Source organism: Biomphalaria glabrata, chromosome 16, assembly GCF_947242115.1.
Source record: "Biomphalaria glabrata chromosome 16, xgBioGlab47.1, whole genome shotgun sequence".
Taxonomy (NCBI): Eukaryota; Metazoa; Mollusca; class Gastropoda; family Planorbidae; genus Biomphalaria; species Biomphalaria glabrata.
The window spans coordinates 20,664,072-20,684,127 of record NC_074726.1 but is presented as its reverse complement, the minus strand read 5'-3'; the positions used below and the strand labels follow the sequence as shown (position 1 = coordinate 20,684,127).

Below are 20,056 nucleotides of genomic sequence, written 5' to 3'. Positions count from 1 at the left end.
TTTCTCTTTTAAATGTATTCAGTTTGAACAAGTCATTTGGTCAATTCTTAGTGTTCTGTCTAGTCATTCATTCTGTATAGCCTTCACCCATTTTATGTCTAAGTGTCATCTCAACCCCCACCCCTCCCAGCTCCAGCATTGAACATTATTATTTTTTTTTTTTTTCTTGGCTTAATCTGTAGCGTGCAAGTCAATGGTGCCATATCTTTTGCAGGGTCATCGCTGTGTCTCACACACACTCATAGTTTTCTAGTGATAATCTTTTCTGGGTCTTTTTTTTTTTTTTTCTGTATGGGATTAAAGTTGTTTTCATGGTTGAAAATTGCAGCTTTTGATTTTAAGTGTAGCATGCATTACTCCCATGGAATAGTCTTAAAATAAGACTTAGCACATACAAAAATTATTTTGATGTTTCTTTATTTGAAACTACTGAGACCCTTCTAGAAAAAGATGACTAAAAGAAGCCATGCTAATTGTTTCTTCTGATTGCCACATTATTGTCATGTTGACTTTTTGTTTGGCTGCCTTGTTGTTTGGTATGCACTGTTGTTCAGAGGTCCCTGCCCACTGCTCTCCCCTGTCTTCCTGTGGGAGGTTTGGGCTAGGGTGTGATTATCTGAAGGAACAGCCTAAATATGGGATACTAAAAACAGTGTCTCGCAAAAGTGTATGGATTAAAACAGCAACAAAAGTATGACAAACATTCATGCTATCAACAGGTCACTGCTTGTACATTATTGAGAGCAGAAGGGATAAGTTGATAAGTGTTAGGGGTTAGCAATGATCCAACATGTTTGTTTTTTGTTCAAATTTTTTGTTGATCCAACATGTTTGTTTTTTGTTCAAATTTTTTGTACTAAACATTCAAGTGTAGACTTGAAATGTTACAAATGATTACAGAAGAAACATTAACTTGTGTGTATTTTATATTATTGCTTAAGCTAAAGGAAGCTTTCAAACCAGCTTTGAAATAAATACTTCAATTCAGTTTCAAATGCTATAGTCTTACCCTCAATACATAATGCCTTAAGTTAAAAGCTAATTGTGTAAAATCAGACAAAGTGGTTTTATTTTTTTTGCTCATTCTGTTAATAATTTATTTTTTGTAAATCAAACAAATGTTTTATTTTTTATTTTTGTAGATAGGAATTGTGTTTCAATCTTTAAGGTTTTACTTAGCTTATAGTAGTTCAGAATTGAAGATGTTCACATGGGATTGAGGGTAGTTTATGAGTGTCCTGCACATCTATCAACTCTTTATTGTACTCAGCAAACCTACAAAACCTATTGGGGATTGGGTGGGCTCAGCTGGTCCATCCTGAATGAAAAATTAAGACTCTAATAGGATTCAAATTTGAGATCTTTCAGTTTGTTATACATACATGCTAAACAATGTTGGTAACTATCTGAATGTAAGCTACACTTACTATTAACTGGCCAGTATGCTCAAACATGATACACTGAATGCAGATTCAAGAAACTTCGACTTGAAACCCTCGAAACTAACAACACTTTTTTATTTCTTTAAGTCTTAGATCAAGGTGAATACTTGATTGTATCATGTTGAAGTTAGAATACAGAGATTCGTTGTGGGCTAATTTTGTGTCCAGACTACATGGATTGCATGTTACTCTATTTCTTGATTAGTTTCTTGCTGTACTGTTTAGTCCACTTCAATGAATGCTATGACAAAGCAGTCAGCTGCCATCTCAATATTTTGTAGCTGTTTTTGTTGTGACTCTTGTGAATTCTAGAAATATGGCATTAAACACAAAATTTACCCCCAATATTTGTTTGTTTTGATGTGAGGCTAGGTTTATATGGCAATAGAAGTCAAATTGTTACTATTAATAATATACCTTGACATCAAGGAGAATTAGTTCCCCTTGCACCACCAGACAGCAACAAAGAAATGGGGGGATGTATCAGCAGCTAATTCTCAACATTGACTTTAACCAGGAGACAGCACACTAGCTTTGTTTATGCAGTATTTTAGTGCTAATAAAATAGAATAAACCTGTCTATTTTACAAGCATACTAGTCAGCTTTCCCTGTCCTCATGTTACCTCAACTGTAGCATGAGAGTCAAGAGAAATGTTAAAACTAAGACTATTTCTCTAGGCTGAATAAGAAACCAAAATGTGTTTTAACTCGACTTCTGTTATGACATTTTGTTTCCGCTGTGCTATTCACTTGAAGATTTCAGTATTGCATTCAACATTGATGTAGTATTTTATTAGATAGATTAGAACAAGCAAAAACTTTATGATTTAAACAGTACTGGTTGCTGAGCAAGAATGGTTTCACAAAAAAAAAACAACTTTTGTTTTTATATACAAAGAAAAAACACTAGTTGGAATGTTGGACAAATTTATTTTGTCAATTTATGCTTTGAAAGACTACAGCATGGTAATAAATAAAATAAAATACTTTTAGCTTATAGAATCTTAAAATTGTATTTACACAGTTTGTACATTGTGATACAGTCTCTTTGAGATCTCAACTCATTCACTAAGTAGTTGGTAAATAAATACATGTAAACAATGAAATACTTTTGCCTTCAGAGTTGTATATAAATTAAATTTTTCAAGATGGTTGGTATCCTATACTTAGTAGCCAGATCTTCATAACTGATGGTAGAATTATGAAGAGTAATGCTGGCTAGTTTTTTGTTTTATTACTTTAAAAAGATAAAAATAAACAACCTTTAGTTGCATATTATGACCATTTAATTTTATTGGTATAAGTGTTACAAGAAAAAAATTTGAAGGAAAACATCTCTGATATTAGAAATCAGACTCTTAGTTTAATGCAATTGGGATCTAAATCTGATGAATTTGAGGAGGTTGGTTGTAGTTATGTTTTCTGTGACTTATCTACCAACCTATCAGCAATCTAAAATAAAGCAGCTTGACAAACATTAAAAACATTAAATCCAGTTCTCATCTTGATCTATTCTCTGTAAGGTAGAATATAACATGGTTTGTATTAGTCTGCCTTGAATAAACATCAGGTTTCATTTCAAATTACAAAACATTGTCATCTAAGAAAAAAAAAATTGCCCACCAGTTTGTACCACTGTGACATAATTTCTGTGACATAATTTCTGTTTATTTGGATATTGTGAAAGAATACAACTCAAGCATTACTGTTGCTTCATTTATCTCATCATCTCATCTCTGGTCATAGGTCACCAACCAGCTTCCTGAAAGCATTCTAACAGGTATGCTTTAAATGAATTCTTTTTCTCAACAAATCAATTCTTAAAATTCCATTTGAAAAAAAAAAACTTGTATACTACTACAAAGCCAAACCAGCTTCCTTATAACATTCTCATTCTTGAAACTCCTCATGCTGGACTGTTCTCAATCAGACTCATGTATGTCACTAGGATTTCTCTCTCTTCACTAAGCGTGAGATCAAGGTGGTCATTCGTGTCTGTGCTGATGTCAGAGACCAAGCTTTGGAGCTCTTCTTTTTCTTTGGGGTTTAGGCGACCAGCAGAGAGATCATCAGAAGCAGACATTTCTAAAACGAAAATTGTACAAAAATTGTACAATGACTTTGCAGTAAATGTGACAAAATATGTAGGTTACATTTTGGTCTGATAGCAAAGTGGAATACATGACTCTTATCTTATAAATGACAGGTCTTCCTTCAAAACATTATTAATCTACCTAAATCTTCAGACTCAAAAGAGACACAAAACCTAATTATTATTTTTTTACTTTCGAGAGAAAAATAATAAAAAAAAATTATTCTTTTAAATGTGTTTAAAAAAAAAGATTAATTAGACAGAAACGTGTGTAAAGGTGCTACAGAGTGAAACTAGAGACTTCTCTATGTAAAATGTACCATAAACATTTCTAATCATTCCAATCATAGCTAGCATAATACAATACAAAATATAGCTCAAAATTATATATATTTTTTTAGATCCAAGCAACGCTGTTTTCCTCAAGGTATCTCACAATGTTAGACATACAAATGTATAGGCAGATCCTGTGTTTGGTGAAAAATGTTGGACATACAAATGTGTAGGCAGCCCCTGTGTTTGATGAATAATGCTGGACATACAAATGTGTAGGCAGTCCCTGTGTTTGGTGAACAATGCTGGACTTACAAATGTGAAGGTAGCCCCTGTGTTTGGAGACCAATGTTGATCAAAGGGTAGTTTTTGATCTTTTTGTTTATGACAAACATGAGTGTAAAATCAGTTGAGATCCAGTGGACCAGGGAAAATGAACTCAATGCCTTCATCCCTGATATTAAGGATGTCCTGATTGTTATCTCCCTGAATACAGAATTAAGGGTTTTTATACATTTGGAGTGACAAATGGCCTGCAGAAAAAAAAAAGGAAGGGGGACGTAGGTGGTGGCTGAGTGGTTAAACTCTTTGCTTCCAAACTTGGGGTCCTAGGTTTGAATTTTGGAGAAGACTGGGATTTTGAATATCAGAATTCTCAAGGCACCCCTGAGTTCACCTAACTCTAATGGGTACCTGACGTAAGCTGGGGAAAGTAAAGATGGTTGGTCGTTGTGCTGTCCACATGACATCCTGCTTGTAAACCGTTGGCCAAGGAAACAGATGACCTTATCATCATCTGCCCTACAGATCGCAAGGTCTGAAAGGGAACTTTACTTTAAATGTACAAAAAAAACAACCCTGTCTTTTAAATAAATTTAACTGCTTAACAAAAACTTTTTTTTTTATGTCTGTGCCAACAATATACCCATAACTGGGAACATATTGTTTTTTTAAAAAACATTTGAGTGATAGACCATAAGTAGATGTATGCTGTTTTCAGCAGACAACACATAGCTGATGGAATTTAGAACAGATTAATTATATATATATAATTAATGAGGAATGCAGTATGGATAGATTACATGACACCAAATGGGTCTTTTTTTTCTTTTGGAGATGCTAAAACTAAAACTCAGGTGCTGGCAACACCGAGCATTGAACTCCATCTGGCTTAGACTAGAGGTCAAGGCAAGTCTCACCTGAATCTGATGAAGAGTAGGCTGAACTGACTGATGAATGAGATGAGTCGGACATTGGTGAAAATGAGCCTGAGGACATTGGGAAGACACCATTGTGCTTCAAAAGTTCATCAACTGCACGCTGCAAATCTCCTTTGAACTGTTGCAAACATTTCCTAGCCATCTGAGCCGTGAAACCCAGAGAGCAAACCTAAAAGTTGCGTTTTTGGATAAAATAATATGTTATTTAAAAATTTTTTTTTTTTAAATTAGCGGTTGCTAATGGACATTGTGTCTTAAGATTGTACTTATAGAAACACAGTTTAAATTATCTTCAGGCCTGTGTTGTATTGAGACTACCTACTGCAAGTAAGGGGAGGAGTTTAATTTTTAAAGGGAGATCATTTTATTTTGCTCAATGAAGATAAAAAAACAAACTAAAAATTTTAACATATTCTTCTTGACGTACCAACACTTTTAGGAAAAATATAAACATTAACATTTTTTATTTAGCAAAGAATAAGCTACTATTCATAATGTTTTTTTTTCCATGAACACAATAGCAAATAAGAAACAAACAAAAGATAAAAATCTAGAAATATATTGTAATTTAAAGGATGCATATTTAACTAGTACAGTTGCATTCACAAAATCAAACCTGCTCAATCATTGCATCAGTGATCTCTACTTTGTGTTTCTCTATTGGAGGGAGGTGCAGAAGCTCAGGTCTAGCATTTAATATCTTGGGGACAAAAAAAAAAAAAAAAAGAAACAAAATATATTAAGTTATATACAAAGTTTAGAGCTTATTTTATTTTCAATGTACTACTGTTGTTTTTTTTATTCATTTTGTTTACTGATAATAATAATAATAATCTTTATTATCCGTAAGGAAATTTGTCTTACAATTTGTGCATTACACCAAACAAAAAACATTATAATAATGAATAATGAAAGCACAAACTGCATGTCGCCACAGTGCAGCGCCATTTTGAAAAAAAAAAAAAAAAAAAAATTTAATTTTTAAATTACATTTATTCTGTTCAGATCCTTTTATAACTAACCAGCTATTCTCTGTCAGTGCGTTACTTCATTTGACATATACAATTTAACTTTAGTTAAATGGGGGCGATGTGGCTGATCGATAAAATGCGTGGCTTCCAAACCTGATGAAGACTGGGCTTTTTAATTCTGGGATCTTTGGGCGCCTCTTGAGTCCACCCAGCTCTAATGGATACCTGACAGTAGTTGGGGAAAGTAAAGGTGGTTGGCCATTGTGCTGGCCACATGACACGCTCATTAACCATGGGCCATCATAATCATTTTCATCATCAAACTCCATTTGAGGGAGGGCTAGAGAGGCTCTTGCAAAAGCCCAGGACGGAAAACCTGCTGTTACGATGGGTCATAGAAACATGACTTTTTACATCATCTGCCCTATAAAATGGAACTTTATGAGTTAAATGGTCAGCTGGTTCAGTACATCCAGTAATCTAAATATTGCCAGCTCTAATAGCTTTAAAATATACTTCAGAATAAAGAGATAAAAACATAATAAACATAAACATGTGCGCTGGAGCAGTGTGAACCCAACATCAACATCCTAAAAGAAAATGAACCTATACTTAATTAATTGCTAACTAGACTTTGGAGTTTTACATTGAACCTCACACGAATCTTTAACATTTGTAGGAAACTTTTTTTTTTTTTTAATAAGCAAGTTTGTATCAGCAACAGCAATTGAGATTGAGTGTGGGCTTACTTCAATAGCTTGATTTATATCATTGTTGGCTAGCCTCAGAGCTTCAGCTGCAGCTCCAGATGGGAAATCCATGTCTAAGAGAGTATCGTAATACTCAACATTCACCCTGAGTAAAATAAACACATTTAGAACAAAATACTACGTGAAATCATTATCACTACTATAAGAAGCCCCTCCTTTGAAAAAGGGGAAGACAATTTCACTTTTTATGGTGTCAAATCTTTGCTTGAAAAGCCAATTTAACAACCAAATAATTTATACACATAATCTTAATTTTATTTTAAATGATAGTCAACATAATTTAATGATAGTTAATTATTTTGTATCACATCTTTATTTAAATTTTATTTTAATACCAACAAAAAAAATTATTTTGTATCACATCTTTATTTAAATTTTATTTTAATACCAACAAAAAAAATTATTTTGTATCACATCTAGATCTTTATTTAAATTTTATTTTAATACCAACAAAGCATTTTAAAATTAGGAGGAATGCAGACTGAAAAACAAATCACAATCTGTTTTTGTGGTAGTAGCTTATTCATTACAGGGAGAGATTACATAGTAATGTATTCCTACACTATCTACAACTAAAACCAAACTTACGGCTCCCCGCCAGCTGTTTTACCCAGCTTCTTTCCTCGTACTCTCTGCCGCCATTCTTTCTTTGCTTTCTTATTTACTTCTTCCTCTTCCTAACAAAACAAAAACAATTTAGCATACACAGTTTTTTGTGGTAATAAAAAAATGTGATATTGCTCAATCAAATTCCAATTAGTTACATATTTAACTAAATCTTGATTTAAGTGTAGCATCATGAATAAAAGAAGTGATAAGGCATGGTTTTTGAGTCTAAAGACGAAGAAGATTGGAGAAATAGAAGTGGCTACAAAAACCAGGATGTGACTACACTTTGCTGCATCTGTTGCAGTTTGCTACTGAAGTCTTATAGAACATAAAACTACTCACCTAAGAAAGCTATTTCACTTCTCTAGGACGGTAGCACTGATGTTGATATATGAAATCCCATTAAGAAAGACCATAGCCCAGGATATTAAAAAGCAAAAGTAGAACTGGACAAGACACACCCTGTGAAGTACCAAAGTTGCAAGGAAGGCACTTGAAAGGAATACACAAGGAAAGAGAAAAGTGTGCAGACCCAAGCAAACCTGGAAGAGGTCAGTCATCAGCAAAGCTTAGGATACTGGAATGACTTGGGAGAAGATGAAGAAAGATAGAGAGATGTGGTTGCAGTCCTAAGCTCCCCAAAGACTTTAAGACTTTAAAAGAATAAGTCAAGAAAGCTATAATATTTAACTTGAACATACATAAAGAAAATATAATATATACTCATAATGACCAGGTCAACTGAAATTAACCGACTCTGATATGCAAATTGGTATTTTCTTTTTTTAGGATTTTAAAAACTTTTCCAGACACAACTAATTCTTTGTTTCCTTCCAAAATTTTTTTTTTACTGATATCTGGATCTAATTTACAAAACTAGACAAGGTCTCAACTAGTCATGTGGCCTATGCTCTAAACTGTTGATCAATGGAATTCATGGTCCTGGGTTTAATCCCTGTCTGCGGCCATCCTCTGTTGTCTTGGGCAAGGATCTAATAACCTTCCAATCTGAAGGAATATCCAAAACAAAACAAACAAACATTTGACCTTTTTCTTCTCAACAATGTAGGCCACTGCTTGCTGGACATTGCCATTTTTGGCTCTAAGGCCCAATCTGGCTTCACGCTCTGTGAACCCCATCAACATAACTGTGAAGTAACAAAGGCAGACAGTAAATTTTTTTTATTCTAGTTGAAGACAATTTTGAAAAATGTGATCATACAACTGTTAAAAATAGCATTCAAAAAGTATATGGCACACAGAAAAGTGGGTACACTGTTTTCCATAACCATTTTCACCAGATCAAAGAGAACTTAACTCAATACCATTCATTTCATGGACAAAAAGATCTTTTGATCTTTACAGAAATATCAAGTTTGTTAAAAAAAAAAAAAAAAAAAGTGACATGTTGAATTTATATCATTATTAGTGTTTATTTCCTAAGTCAAAGTCAACTTACTTTCCTGCAGTTTATTATCATCCACATGAAGTAATGTCAGAACAAACTCAGCCTGGGACAAAAAAAGAAAAAAAAAAGAAAATATTTTACTTCTTTAAACATTTGTAAAATACATTTTCTTTTTATTTCTTCTATCATATGTTTTGTGGTATTGATTGAGACTTTGTGTAGAATCAGCCTGGTTGAAAACACCCAGTTTATGGCTGCAAAAATAATTGTGCTGATAGATTACTGCCCGCCTTTTAAAAAAAAAACACCTCATAGAGGATTGTTGGGGCACCCTTGTTGTCTCTTTCACAACTTCTTGTTGCAGTTCTCAGTGAGTATGCTCAAGATAAATTGGTCCAATCCTTAATCAAATTCACACATTTTCTTGTGTGTTTTCTTTGCTTTAAAAATCTTTTTTTTTTACCGGCTAATGGATGTCACTAAATAATTTTGGTTTTCTGTACAATTCTTCAACTCTTTGGTTAAATCTTTTATTTGACTTATTCAGTGCATTAAATACCCTTATTTTCTTAGCTGTTTATCAAATACATTTGACTGAAAAAGCTCAAGTTTAAAGAATGTTCTGTCTTTGTATGACATGACTTCATGTCATGACTGCAAGAATGCTAAAAGACACTTTAAAAAAAAAGGTAAAACATTTACATAGTACATTTTTTTCTTCGGTTGGATAAAAATGTGGGCTCATTCACTTGAATCAACCATATATTTTAACTGATATACTCTTAATATACAGCAACTTACCCTGCGTAAGAAATTGTGAGCATTGGCAATAGCTCCTTGATGGAAGGCAACAATCCCTTGAAGAAGGTAAAGTCTCATGAATAAAACCTGCTCCATTCCTGTCCCTCCCTGAGAGCACATTCAAACAGTTATAATAATAAATAAATGTTTATAAAACTTGATACTGAAAGTCTTTTTAAAGTTTTATTAACAACAAGCCATTCATCAACAGAGTTACAGAAAGATGACAGTTTATACAAAGTATAGCATTACTAAAGTCCAAATTTCAAAATGATTAATAACTTTGATTCTAAGAAGATATTATTATTATAGCTTTTATATAGCACTACTTTCATGCTTATTCATGCTCAGAGTGCTTTTGGTCCAATCTCATTTGTGGACCAGTGGGGGGAGGGGTATCTAGAAGTTGGTTTTCCGTGCTGCCTTTAGGCTCTCAGTAAACACAACTCTGCCCAAGTCGGGTGTCGAACCTTGAGCCCCCTTCTAGGTAGCCAAGCCAAGCCAAGTTCAAGCGCACTTGGCACTTTTTGTGACTAATTTATTTTTATATAGAGACTTTGATATAAGAATTACTAAAAAAATATAAAAGCTGGCACAATATTTTTTTCAAACTAAAAAGAAATGTAATTTCATTATTTTGTTTGTGTATGAAGATCTACAATGATGTTTGTAAAAGGAGATGTTTGTATGGAGAGCTTTCGATAAGATGTTTGAACATGGAAATCTATAATGACCTCATACATTGACCAAAACACTAAATGTTATTTTTTTTACCTTTATGGCTGCCAACCTTTCCATCTTTTCTCCATAACAACGTTTGAAACAAGTTTCACTTGTGGTCAGTCTGGCTTCTGTATAATAACAATTTGGTCAGTTAAATCCTAGTCTCAACCTTGTCAAGAAGTACAATAGTTTCTTTTTTCAATGAATATGAAGGAATTTCAATTTCAAAATTTATTTATGGGTACTGGTATTGGCTGTAATGTAGTGTTTGTAAAAAAAATACTATCAAATAACAAAATTAAAAAATAAGTGAACTAGTATAGAAAAATTCAAATTGTATTCATTTACCAGCATCTGGAAGCTGTTCCAAGTTTTTCAGCAAAAGATAGCACCACACAATATCAAGGCACAAAATTGCATAGTTGTCAACACTATTTAAAATAGTGGCTCTGCATTTGCTAAGTGAAAGTTCAAACAATGAGATTAAAATAAAATTGTATTTTTTTTACATTAGTAGTAATAAAAGCCTTTCCAAACAAAAGCATGATGTTATGCAAGCTTACTGATAAATCTTGCACACAAAAATGGACATCAATAAACTAATTACAAGAGTTCTTTCTTGACATTTAAATAACAAAGTGCAAAACAAAATTACTTGAATTCCGCATCTGCCTCTAAAAATAAAGGCAAGGCAATTGAAACCTTTTTGCTTTTAAGAGCAGCACGGCCTTTCTCATGTAAAGTCATTGCAAAAGTCAAAGCCTGTAAAAGGGAACAAATATTTAGTGCTTAGTGAGATGAGGAAATATATTTAGTGCTTAGTGAGATGAGGAAATATAGAAGCATATGTGATACATCAGTAGAATGGAATGCTGAGTAGCATAATACGCTCCATTACCTATTTGATGGGGTGCGAGGCAATCGTAATGTAGACTAGGAATTTTTTACTTGAGAATCAACTCAGCTAAGTTACGATTGCTGAGTGCTAGAAGGCAGCAAAGACATCTTGCAAATATCTCTCCTCCCACTTGTCTACTAAAGAGATTGGACTAAATTGCACTAAGCATGCTCAAAGAGCATGGAATCAATAAAATAAAAATAATAATATTCAATATGTAGCCATAGTTAAATCCCATACTATCTCTATTTACTAACTTTCTTTTCTGATGAAGGCAAGATCAATGGATGACCATTTTGATCAGCGATTTGGATGTCAAAATCCTCATCATCTAAATAAAAAATAAATTTGCACAATTTAAGATATGACACATAAAGATAACAAAAACACTAGATAAACAGCTTACACTATCAATACTTGAAAACTTTAATTTCTGTACTGAACATTATCTCATTATCATATAATTGTAATCTGTATTAATAAAACAACACCAGTAATATTAAACTATCTACACTTTTTTAGATCTATGTTTGTCTTATTAATATGCCAGTAAAAACCAACATTTGCAGGTTGATCAAATTAAAAAAGAATTGTTTCAATTGTTTCTATGAGTAGCTGACAGTGTTTATTAAAAGGTAACTAAAAACTTAATTTCAGGAATCAATTATTCCAGCTGTACCTATCTGTCAGTTGGATTATAGACATATATGTGACTACTTTGTTCAAATTTTTATTGATTTTTTACCATCAGCTCGTGATGACAACATTTCTGCAGCCCATCGAGTTTTTTCCACTTCTGCTAATTCTGCTTCTCTTTCAGAAACTTTGATATCAGATGATGAAATCATTAAAGCCATGACATCACTTCCATTCTGAAAATATAAACAAAAATTATATGTAACAGACATTTATAGAATCAGTAACATTTGTAAGTCTGAACCCACACCTACCGCTTCACTGCTTGCCTGTCGCCACAGGACTTTGGTTTGGTTGTGTTTTGGTTTTGGGGGGGGGGGATGACAAGTGACTTCGCTGGAATTTGGATTAAAGTGAGGAGGATTCGCGCAACATGTCGACCCCACTCTCTCGCCCTAAAGCCCGTCCTTTTCCGGAAGCAAGATTTTGGTCAAGACGTCCGGGGACAAGTTTGGGTGCAGTGGATGACCAGAGACTTTCTGTGTGTCTTGTCCTGCTCTTGAGTGCTCCACAGCACTGTGCTGGTACTTGCCTTTCTGTCCGATTAGTCAAGTTTTGTGAGGTTACGCACAGGCCGCCAAGTCCAGACTTCACATGCTAGGTTTGACATAACCTCAGTGTACTGAGTGCCATGGACACACCAGATACCCTCTACCTGGTTTAGCCGGCCAGTCAAAGCTGTTTCCGGGGTGTGGCCGCTGCGCATGCTACAGCTTCTGGGAGCCACAGGTGAGAGTTGGGTACCGAGTGGGGACCAAGAGTGAGCCAGGCTACCCTCAAAAAGAAGGTACGACTGCCTGTCCACTAGAGGTGCTACCCCTCCTAGATACCCCATACACCCGGGCTCACATAGGTCTCACCAGCCACATGAGGAGGCATAAAACCCCAGTGCAAAGCCCTCAGCCCCCTGGATGACAAAGTGGTCATCATCGAACCACGATGGACGAACTATAAGTCTGAACAGGTAGATAATATATGTTTTCAATCATTCTACATGACAGACTAGTGTTGAAGAGCTGCACTATGTCATAAACTGTGACCCTTAAGGAGTTCAGAATATTATGTAAATAATACAAAAGAATCTATTTTTCTATAGTCTCAATTGCTTATTTATAGCAATAAAGCCTAAAGCCCTCACTGACTCATTGAGAGATCACTAAATTTGTTGCCCCCGTCAAAGATGCAAAGTTCACATACCAAGGCAGCATCATAGCTAACAAAAGGGATGCCTTCCATGATGCAGCATGCCAAGCAGGAAAGGTAAGGAGCATTTTCCAAAGGCTGCTGCTGCTGTTGAAAAAAAAGCTACAGTTTAATTACATACTGACTTTTATGCCTTGTGAGCTGAGACTGTCCACTTGACTGACTATCTTCCCTCCAGTGATGAGTTTTAAAGTGGATGGACTGATTCCATATTTATCTCCAACCAGTGCCATTAAGTCTTGGCCAGTTATCTCAAGATTACATTCCAATGGTTCTGGTTTACGGGACATTCTCTGCAAAATTCAATTTGTATGTTATTGCTCATTTTAATAAATTTAACACTAGCCATAAGCACAAAATTTTGGGAGACTGAATTTAAAAACGTTTTAAAAAAAAGTTAACATGGGTTACTAGCATAGTAACTAAAAAAAAAAAAAAAATTACAAGTAAAATGTCTTTAGCCAAAGACATTTTAATAAACTTAAAACTACCCCTAAGCTCAAAATTTTAGGAGACTGAATTTAAAAACAGATCTTTATGGAGATAGCTTGCCACCCAATGTGCCGAGCGGCGTTGGAGGATCTAAGTCTAAGTAAGTAAAAGTAAAGAGTTTAAAAACCTTTACAAAAAAAATTTAACATGGGTTACTAGGATAGAATTTAAAAACAACAACACACAATTAAAATGTCTTTAGAAAAAGACTACTTAAAGCATTTAAGAAAACAAAAACATTCTACCTCACTAGGTGAAGGTCCGGACAGCCTGATTCTTAAAGTGGCCACTCCCTGATTTTGAAACTTTTCTTTCTCTTCAAGCTTTGCTATGGCATGGAGGCGCAACTCTTCTAATCCATTGGCAATAATGTCTTCTGTTAATTTTAATTCCTCTGCATATTTCTTAATAAGTTCCTTAAAAGAAATCAATACATTAACTAAGTAAAAAGTAAAGTTTCTTCTTCAGACTTTATGGTCCATGGGGCAGATGGTGTAAAGCTCAACTGTTAGTAGGATCCAGGGTTAACAAGATGTTTAGTGGCTAGCACAAAGAGCAGCCCAACTAATATCAGGTACTGATTACAGGGACATCCTAAAAATCCCAACGTTAAAAACATAAGATAATTTTATTGCTCCAAACAAATAGAAACTCAGTTTGTCCAACTCAGCATAACATATAACTATAACATACTATACCATAACAATCTAACTATGACTACTATACCCTAACAACCTAACTATAACTACTATAACATAACAATATAGATGCAAACACGAAAAACATTCACACAAAAAACACATACACACTCTTCCACACACAACCAGTGCTTGGCTGAATTAGACTTCTATGCACTTCTCAATGACCGCAGAGCACCTTGCAACACCCTGACTGAAAGTGGAATAAAGTAGTTTTAAAATCTTTAAGTTTTAGCCTTAATGAAGAGGAGACGATCACTGCCTGATGTAACCATGGTTTTATGAGTGCAAAATAAACACTTTCAAATAAGTGCACCCTGTGGCGATTACTGCTCAAACTTGCAAGCTGAAATTGAAGCAATTACCATAGCATTACAGACAGTGGAAAACATTATAAGAAGGAGTGCAATCACCATCAGATATTGTTGTCTTTAAAGACTCAAAATCCACTCTGCAGGCACTTACCAGCAGCACCTCAAATAGCCCAAGAAAGTTGACAACTCTTATTGTGATAATCCATCAGATGATATCAAAATTAAATAAGTATCACACTACAGTGGATCCCTGGATACATTGGCATTATGGTAATTGAAAAGGCAGATAAGCTATCAAAGGCAGGATCATCTATGGAACAACCAGATAGACCTGTTAACTACCTCACCCTAAGGTCAATGTTAGTCAACAATCACAAAGAGAAGTGTCTCAACCAATGGGCATCAGGAAACACAGGCAGAGCCATGTACGAAGAAATGACTATGCCTAACAAACTGGACAGTATTAACTTCCTCCCCTGCAAAGAACAATCTACAATTTTCCAAGTAAGAACAGGACACACACCTCTGTTAAATTACCATCTGAACAAAATAAATTCCACACAACTTCCCCTTTGTAGACACTGCGCCCACCTTTATGAAACCGTAGACCATATCCTCTTTAAATGCCCCTTCCTAATCCACCTTAGGCAAACCCTACTTCCACTACAGCCCAACATAACCAACACCCTGTACGGCAGTGCTGAACAACTGAAGAAAACAGCACACTATTTTTCCTTGGCACAGTCTGTAAAAGAGCTCACAGCTCAGCAGCGATAAAGCTGGCTAGAAGAAGAAGAAGAATGGGTGCATATTGTCTTTAAGAATTGTGTGTGTTTTAGAAAGGAATCGTTCATGAAAAAGCTCTTCAAGAGATGGCAGCTGTTTTTGAGTGATATAGGATGCTTTTTTAATTAGCCTATTTAGTCAATGTCTTTGTGCATGCAGCATTCCTAGACCAGCAGGTGATAGCAAAGGTAATTAGACTGCTGATGATTGCTGTATACAAAAGTTTAATAGCTGTTTTTTTTTTTAATTTTAAATTTTCTTAGCTTTCTAAGATAGAAAAGTCATTGTTTAATTTTGATGTAAAGATTTTTAACAGTTTTTTTTTAGCTTGTTGTTGATGGTTGTACCTATGTACAGACGTAAATGAGTATTACAGAGAAATAGAACACATTGAAAAATACTGTAAAGTTATTTTTTTTATCATTGAGTGTAAAAAAACAACAAAGAAATGATAATCGATTTTCATAGGGAAAAGAAGGAAAATGATATTGTTTCTGTAGCTGGAGAGACTATTGAAATAGTGCAAACTTTTAAATACCTTGGTACTATCCTAGACAATAAACTAAATTTTACTGCAAATACTGATTATATCAGCAAAAAAGGGCAGCAAAGATTACTGAGAAAACTGTCCTCGTTTAATGTTAGTGAAAAGGCCTTGGCTATGATTTATCATGCTCACATCTGCAATATTTCAAGTTTTAATATGGTATGGCAATCTGAGCATTAAAAATAAAACTAAACTCCATAGAATCCTAAATGCTACTGGTAAAATCATTGGCAAAAAAAATCCCCATTTGTACAGCTGTTTGAGACAAACATACATAAAAAAGCTAAAAAGATAATAATAATAATAATAATAATAATAATAATCTTTATTATCCGTAAGGAAATTTGTCTTACAATTTGGGTCAAGATTTAGTGATTTTACCATCACGAAAGAGATACAAGACACCGATAGCAATGACAAACAGACACAAACACTTTTTTGTTCCCCTGCAATCAAATCATTAAAGGAAAAACAATCTGATATAAACTTTTCATATGCAAATTATGAGTGAGTCTTGTGTGAATGTACATTTGGTTTTTTATAGTTTCAATGTTTTGTTTGGTGTAATACACAAATTGCAAGACAAATTTCCTTACTGACAATAAAGATTATTATTATTATTATTATAATTATCTATATTCTTGCTGTTGGTCTACTGTTGATCTAAATTTCTGCAATCTTTAAGTTTCCTAAAATCTACAAGGATATCTTTAGTTTTCTGAACATTTCAACTTAGAAAGTTGTCTATACACCATTGGTAAACAGTGTTAATTGTAGAATGGTACAGATTTTCATCACCTGCAATTAGGCTGATGATGGTTGTGTCGTCAGAAAATTTGATGATGGGAGTATCAACTGCTTGGCTCTGAATGTTATTGGTGTAGATGGTATACAGTGGTAAAAGAATGCACCCTTTCAGTGCCCTAGTGCTAAGCTTTCTAGTACCTGACACATGCCCATTTGCTTTTAGATAATGTGAGCATTTTATCAGAAAGTTTATAACCCTCAAGTTAGATATAAGTCAACAAGTAATATTCTGTTTCTGTGTATCAAGGTGATGGTACAGACTAACTACCCAGAATGAATATTATTGCCTCTTCGGTACTTCTTGACTGTATGCAAGCTGATGAGTGTCAATTTAAATACTAGATCTAGTCTTCACTTGTGACTCCAGGGTTTGGAGGCCATTCTTCTCCCATGCACCCATAAGAATAATTTGTACGTAAATTTCATGCTAAAATCCTCGGCATCAATGATGTGAAATGATGTCAAGTTTGTATTGAAGCATGTTAGATTGATTATATTTAACTACTGAGATTTAAACTCAGAACATGCAGTTTAAACAGCTTGTAATTACCTGTGGCACAACCCCTTTCTCCTTTGTTTCTGTAGTAAAGGGAGGCAACCATAGTTTCACTTTCTCAGCATTCAAACGCTCTCTTAGTCTTTTCATCAGAAACTCAGTACTAATACTGTCCATATCTGTGGTCTAAAATCTGTAAAGTAGAAAGTAGTAGATCTAATTAAATGTATAGATTGATCATTTAAAAGAATACCATATAATATTCATTAATTGAATTGTATAAGTTGTATAACAATCTTATCTTATATGATACGGACGTTGCTTCAAAAAAGAAGATGATTACGTCCTTTGCGTCATGCATTTCGTCATGCATATTAACCAATGACTTAAATTCTGCCAAGTCACTGGTTTTCCTGGCTAGCTCAGGCAACCCATTCCATGCTCTAATAGCACTAGGGAAGAAGGAGTATTCCTACAAATTTGTCCTAGCATATGGAACGAGGAATGTGCATTTATCTGTGTCTTTCTGAGTATTTTATTGAATTTTTTTTTGTATTTGAAGATTATGGTTCAGTGTTTTATGTATAATTGCTACTTTACTTTTAAGTCTTCTATCCTGAAGGCTTTCTAAATTTAGTGATTTTACTAAAGGTGTTAGTCTAGTCAAATGTGAATATTCGTTTGTTATGAATCTCACTGCTCTATTTTGTGTCTGTTCCAGTTTCTTAATGTTATCTTGAGCTGAGGGGTCCCAAACAGAGGATGCATATTCTATTATTGGCCTAACCAAGGCTAAATAACATTTAAGTTTAATATTCTTTTTTGTTTTATAGAAATTTCTTTGAATAGTTTCATCAATATGGGGATTCCATGACAGTTTTTATCTATTATAACACCTATGTATTTTACGTTTTTAGTCTGTGTTACTGGTTTACCATGAATAAGATAAGTGGAATTAATTTGTTTTATTTTTTTTACTCTTAATAACTGACATTTTTCTGGGTGGAAACGCATGCTCCAATTTGATTCCCACTTCTGTAATTCATCTAATTCTATTTGGAAAATTTCTGTATCTTGTGTGTTTTTATTGTTCTATATATTATGCAATTGTCTGCAAATAATCTGACTTTTGTTCCTGAACTAATGCAATTTGGTAAATCATTTATGTAAATTAAAAATAGTAGTGGACCTAAGACTTGAGGTAGACCTGAGTTTACTGTTATTGGTGTTGATTTAGAGCCATTTATTATTATAGTTTGTTCTCTCCCTATCAGGAAATCTTGAATCCACTGATGCAATGGACCATTAATGCCGAAATATTTTAATTTTTAAGCAAACTATGGTGGTGAACTTTGTCAAAAGCCTTGGAAAAATCTAGTAAGATAGCATCTATTTGCTCACTATCATCTAAACCTTTTGAAAAATCATCAATTAGTCCTATTAGTTGTGTTTCACATGATCTATATTTCCTAAAGCCATGTTGGTATGGAGTAAGGACATTATGTTTGTCTAAATGGTCTATGATGTTGCAACATATTATGTGTTCTAGGATTTTACATGTGATGCTGACAAGTGATACTAGTCTGTAGGTTCCTGGGTCAGATTTTTCTCCTTTTTTAAATAGGGAGATGACATTAGCTTCTTTCCAGTCACTTAGTACTCTGCCCTGGTTAAGAGATGCCTGAAAAAGTATTTTGAACACTGGTGTTAGCTCATTGCTTAGTTCTTTGAGTAATCTAGCTGGAATACCATCAGTTTATAACAACAGTTTACAACAATTTATAATTAGACTTAAAAATGATAATTGCCTAATAAAGACATCTCTAGATCTAGAGTCTAGACCTGTCATCCTATGTACATATGACAAATTTACTAGATCTAATTGCTTCTATCAGGGCCAGCCTTAGGCCACTGCAACCAAAGTGGCAGCAGTGGGCCCCGCACTTTCATAGGCTACGCGCTAATTCTAGGTGTAAATATGGAAAATGCCTATCCTACATTCGATAAAAAAAAAAACAAACATTGTTAGCTTTCATTTAACAAAAATGTAATAATAGGGCAAATTTAACTAAAAGAAGATGACTATAGGATAAATTGCTTCAACAGAATTGCTTTCCAAAACTACTTTGTTGCACTCAGAATATTTTTAACAATATTAGTACCTCATGGCATCTTGTGATGTGAAAGAATTGTAACCTTGTCTCACTCAAACTAATGAAGAATTACTCGAGCTCAACAATTCACAAAGACAGATTAAACAATTTGGCAATTCTTGCTATTGAGGGTGATCTATGTAGGAAACAGAATATTGAAGGTATACTTTGTGACACGCAAGGCTCTTAAATTAAAGTTAAGAATGAATAAAATACAAAGAGAATTTATTTTCAAATACAAAATCTTAATTTTTACTGCGCAATCCATTTTGCATAGGGTCCATTGTTAGGACCGGCCCTGGCTTCTAATGTTCTAGTAATTAGTAATCTTGTAATGGCATTAATCTAGAATCTAGACTCAGTAGTCTAGAGACTAATTATTGATTAAATTTTCTAGACCTAGTCTAGATTCTGGACTTACTACACTAGTTAGTATCTATCATAATTTAATCTATGTTAAGAGTCTAGTAACAGGCTAAATTCTAGATATCTAATCTAAGAGTCTAGGACTAGGTGTCTGACTTATTAATTATTAAAACTTAGAAACCGACCCAAAACCTGTACTGCCTGTAGATCTAGTGAAGTAGTTAGTAGTAAGTAGTGTGAGACTGTAAAAAACTAGATAGAAATTCTAAACACTAGTACACTTATTAATT

At 34.1% G+C, this 20,056-nt stretch overlaps 1 protein-coding gene across 1 annotated transcript; it reads right to left on the bottom strand.

Annotated features, from left to right (window-relative positions):
- Positions 1–3,097: 3,097 nt before the first annotated feature.
- Positions 3,098–19,556, bottom strand: LOC106054310 (NEDD8 ultimate buster 1-like). Its single transcript, XM_056014682.1, has 17 exons — positions 19,410–19,556; positions 17,302–17,440; positions 13,845–14,015; positions 13,233–13,400; positions 11,954–12,080; positions 11,466–11,539; positions 10,966–11,072; positions 10,659–10,768; positions 10,362–10,438; positions 9,588–9,695; positions 8,838–8,889; positions 8,426–8,526; positions 7,358–7,446; positions 6,749–6,854; positions 5,645–5,728; positions 5,008–5,197; positions 3,098–3,528 (listed from the first exon to the last, which is right to left on the bottom strand). The coding sequence occupies exons 2-17, from the start codon at positions 17,422–17,424 to the stop codon at positions 3,350–3,352; spliced, it is 1,866 nt and encodes a 621-aa protein (XP_055870657.1). The 5' UTR covers positions 17,425–17,440; positions 19,410–19,556; the 3' UTR covers positions 3,098–3,349.
- Between the last annotated feature and the right edge of the window lie 500 nt (positions 19,557–20,056).

What these genes read in the sequence shown, in the direction of transcription:
- LOC106054310 (XM_056014682.1), bottom strand. Translation starts at nt 17,424, where the DNA reads ATGGACAGTATTAGTACTGAGTTTCTGATGAAAAGACTAAGAGAGCGT. An exon ending in ATATAAATCAAGCTATTGAA is followed by an intron (nt 5,729 to 6,748) that starts GTAAGCCCACAC and finishes TTTGTCCCCAAG; the next exon opens with ATATTAAATGCTAGACCTGA. An exon ending in CTACTCTTCATCAGATTCAG is followed by an intron (nt 3,529 to 5,007) that starts GTGAGACTTGCC and finishes TTTTCGTTTTAG; the next exon opens with AAATGTCTGCTTCTGATGAT.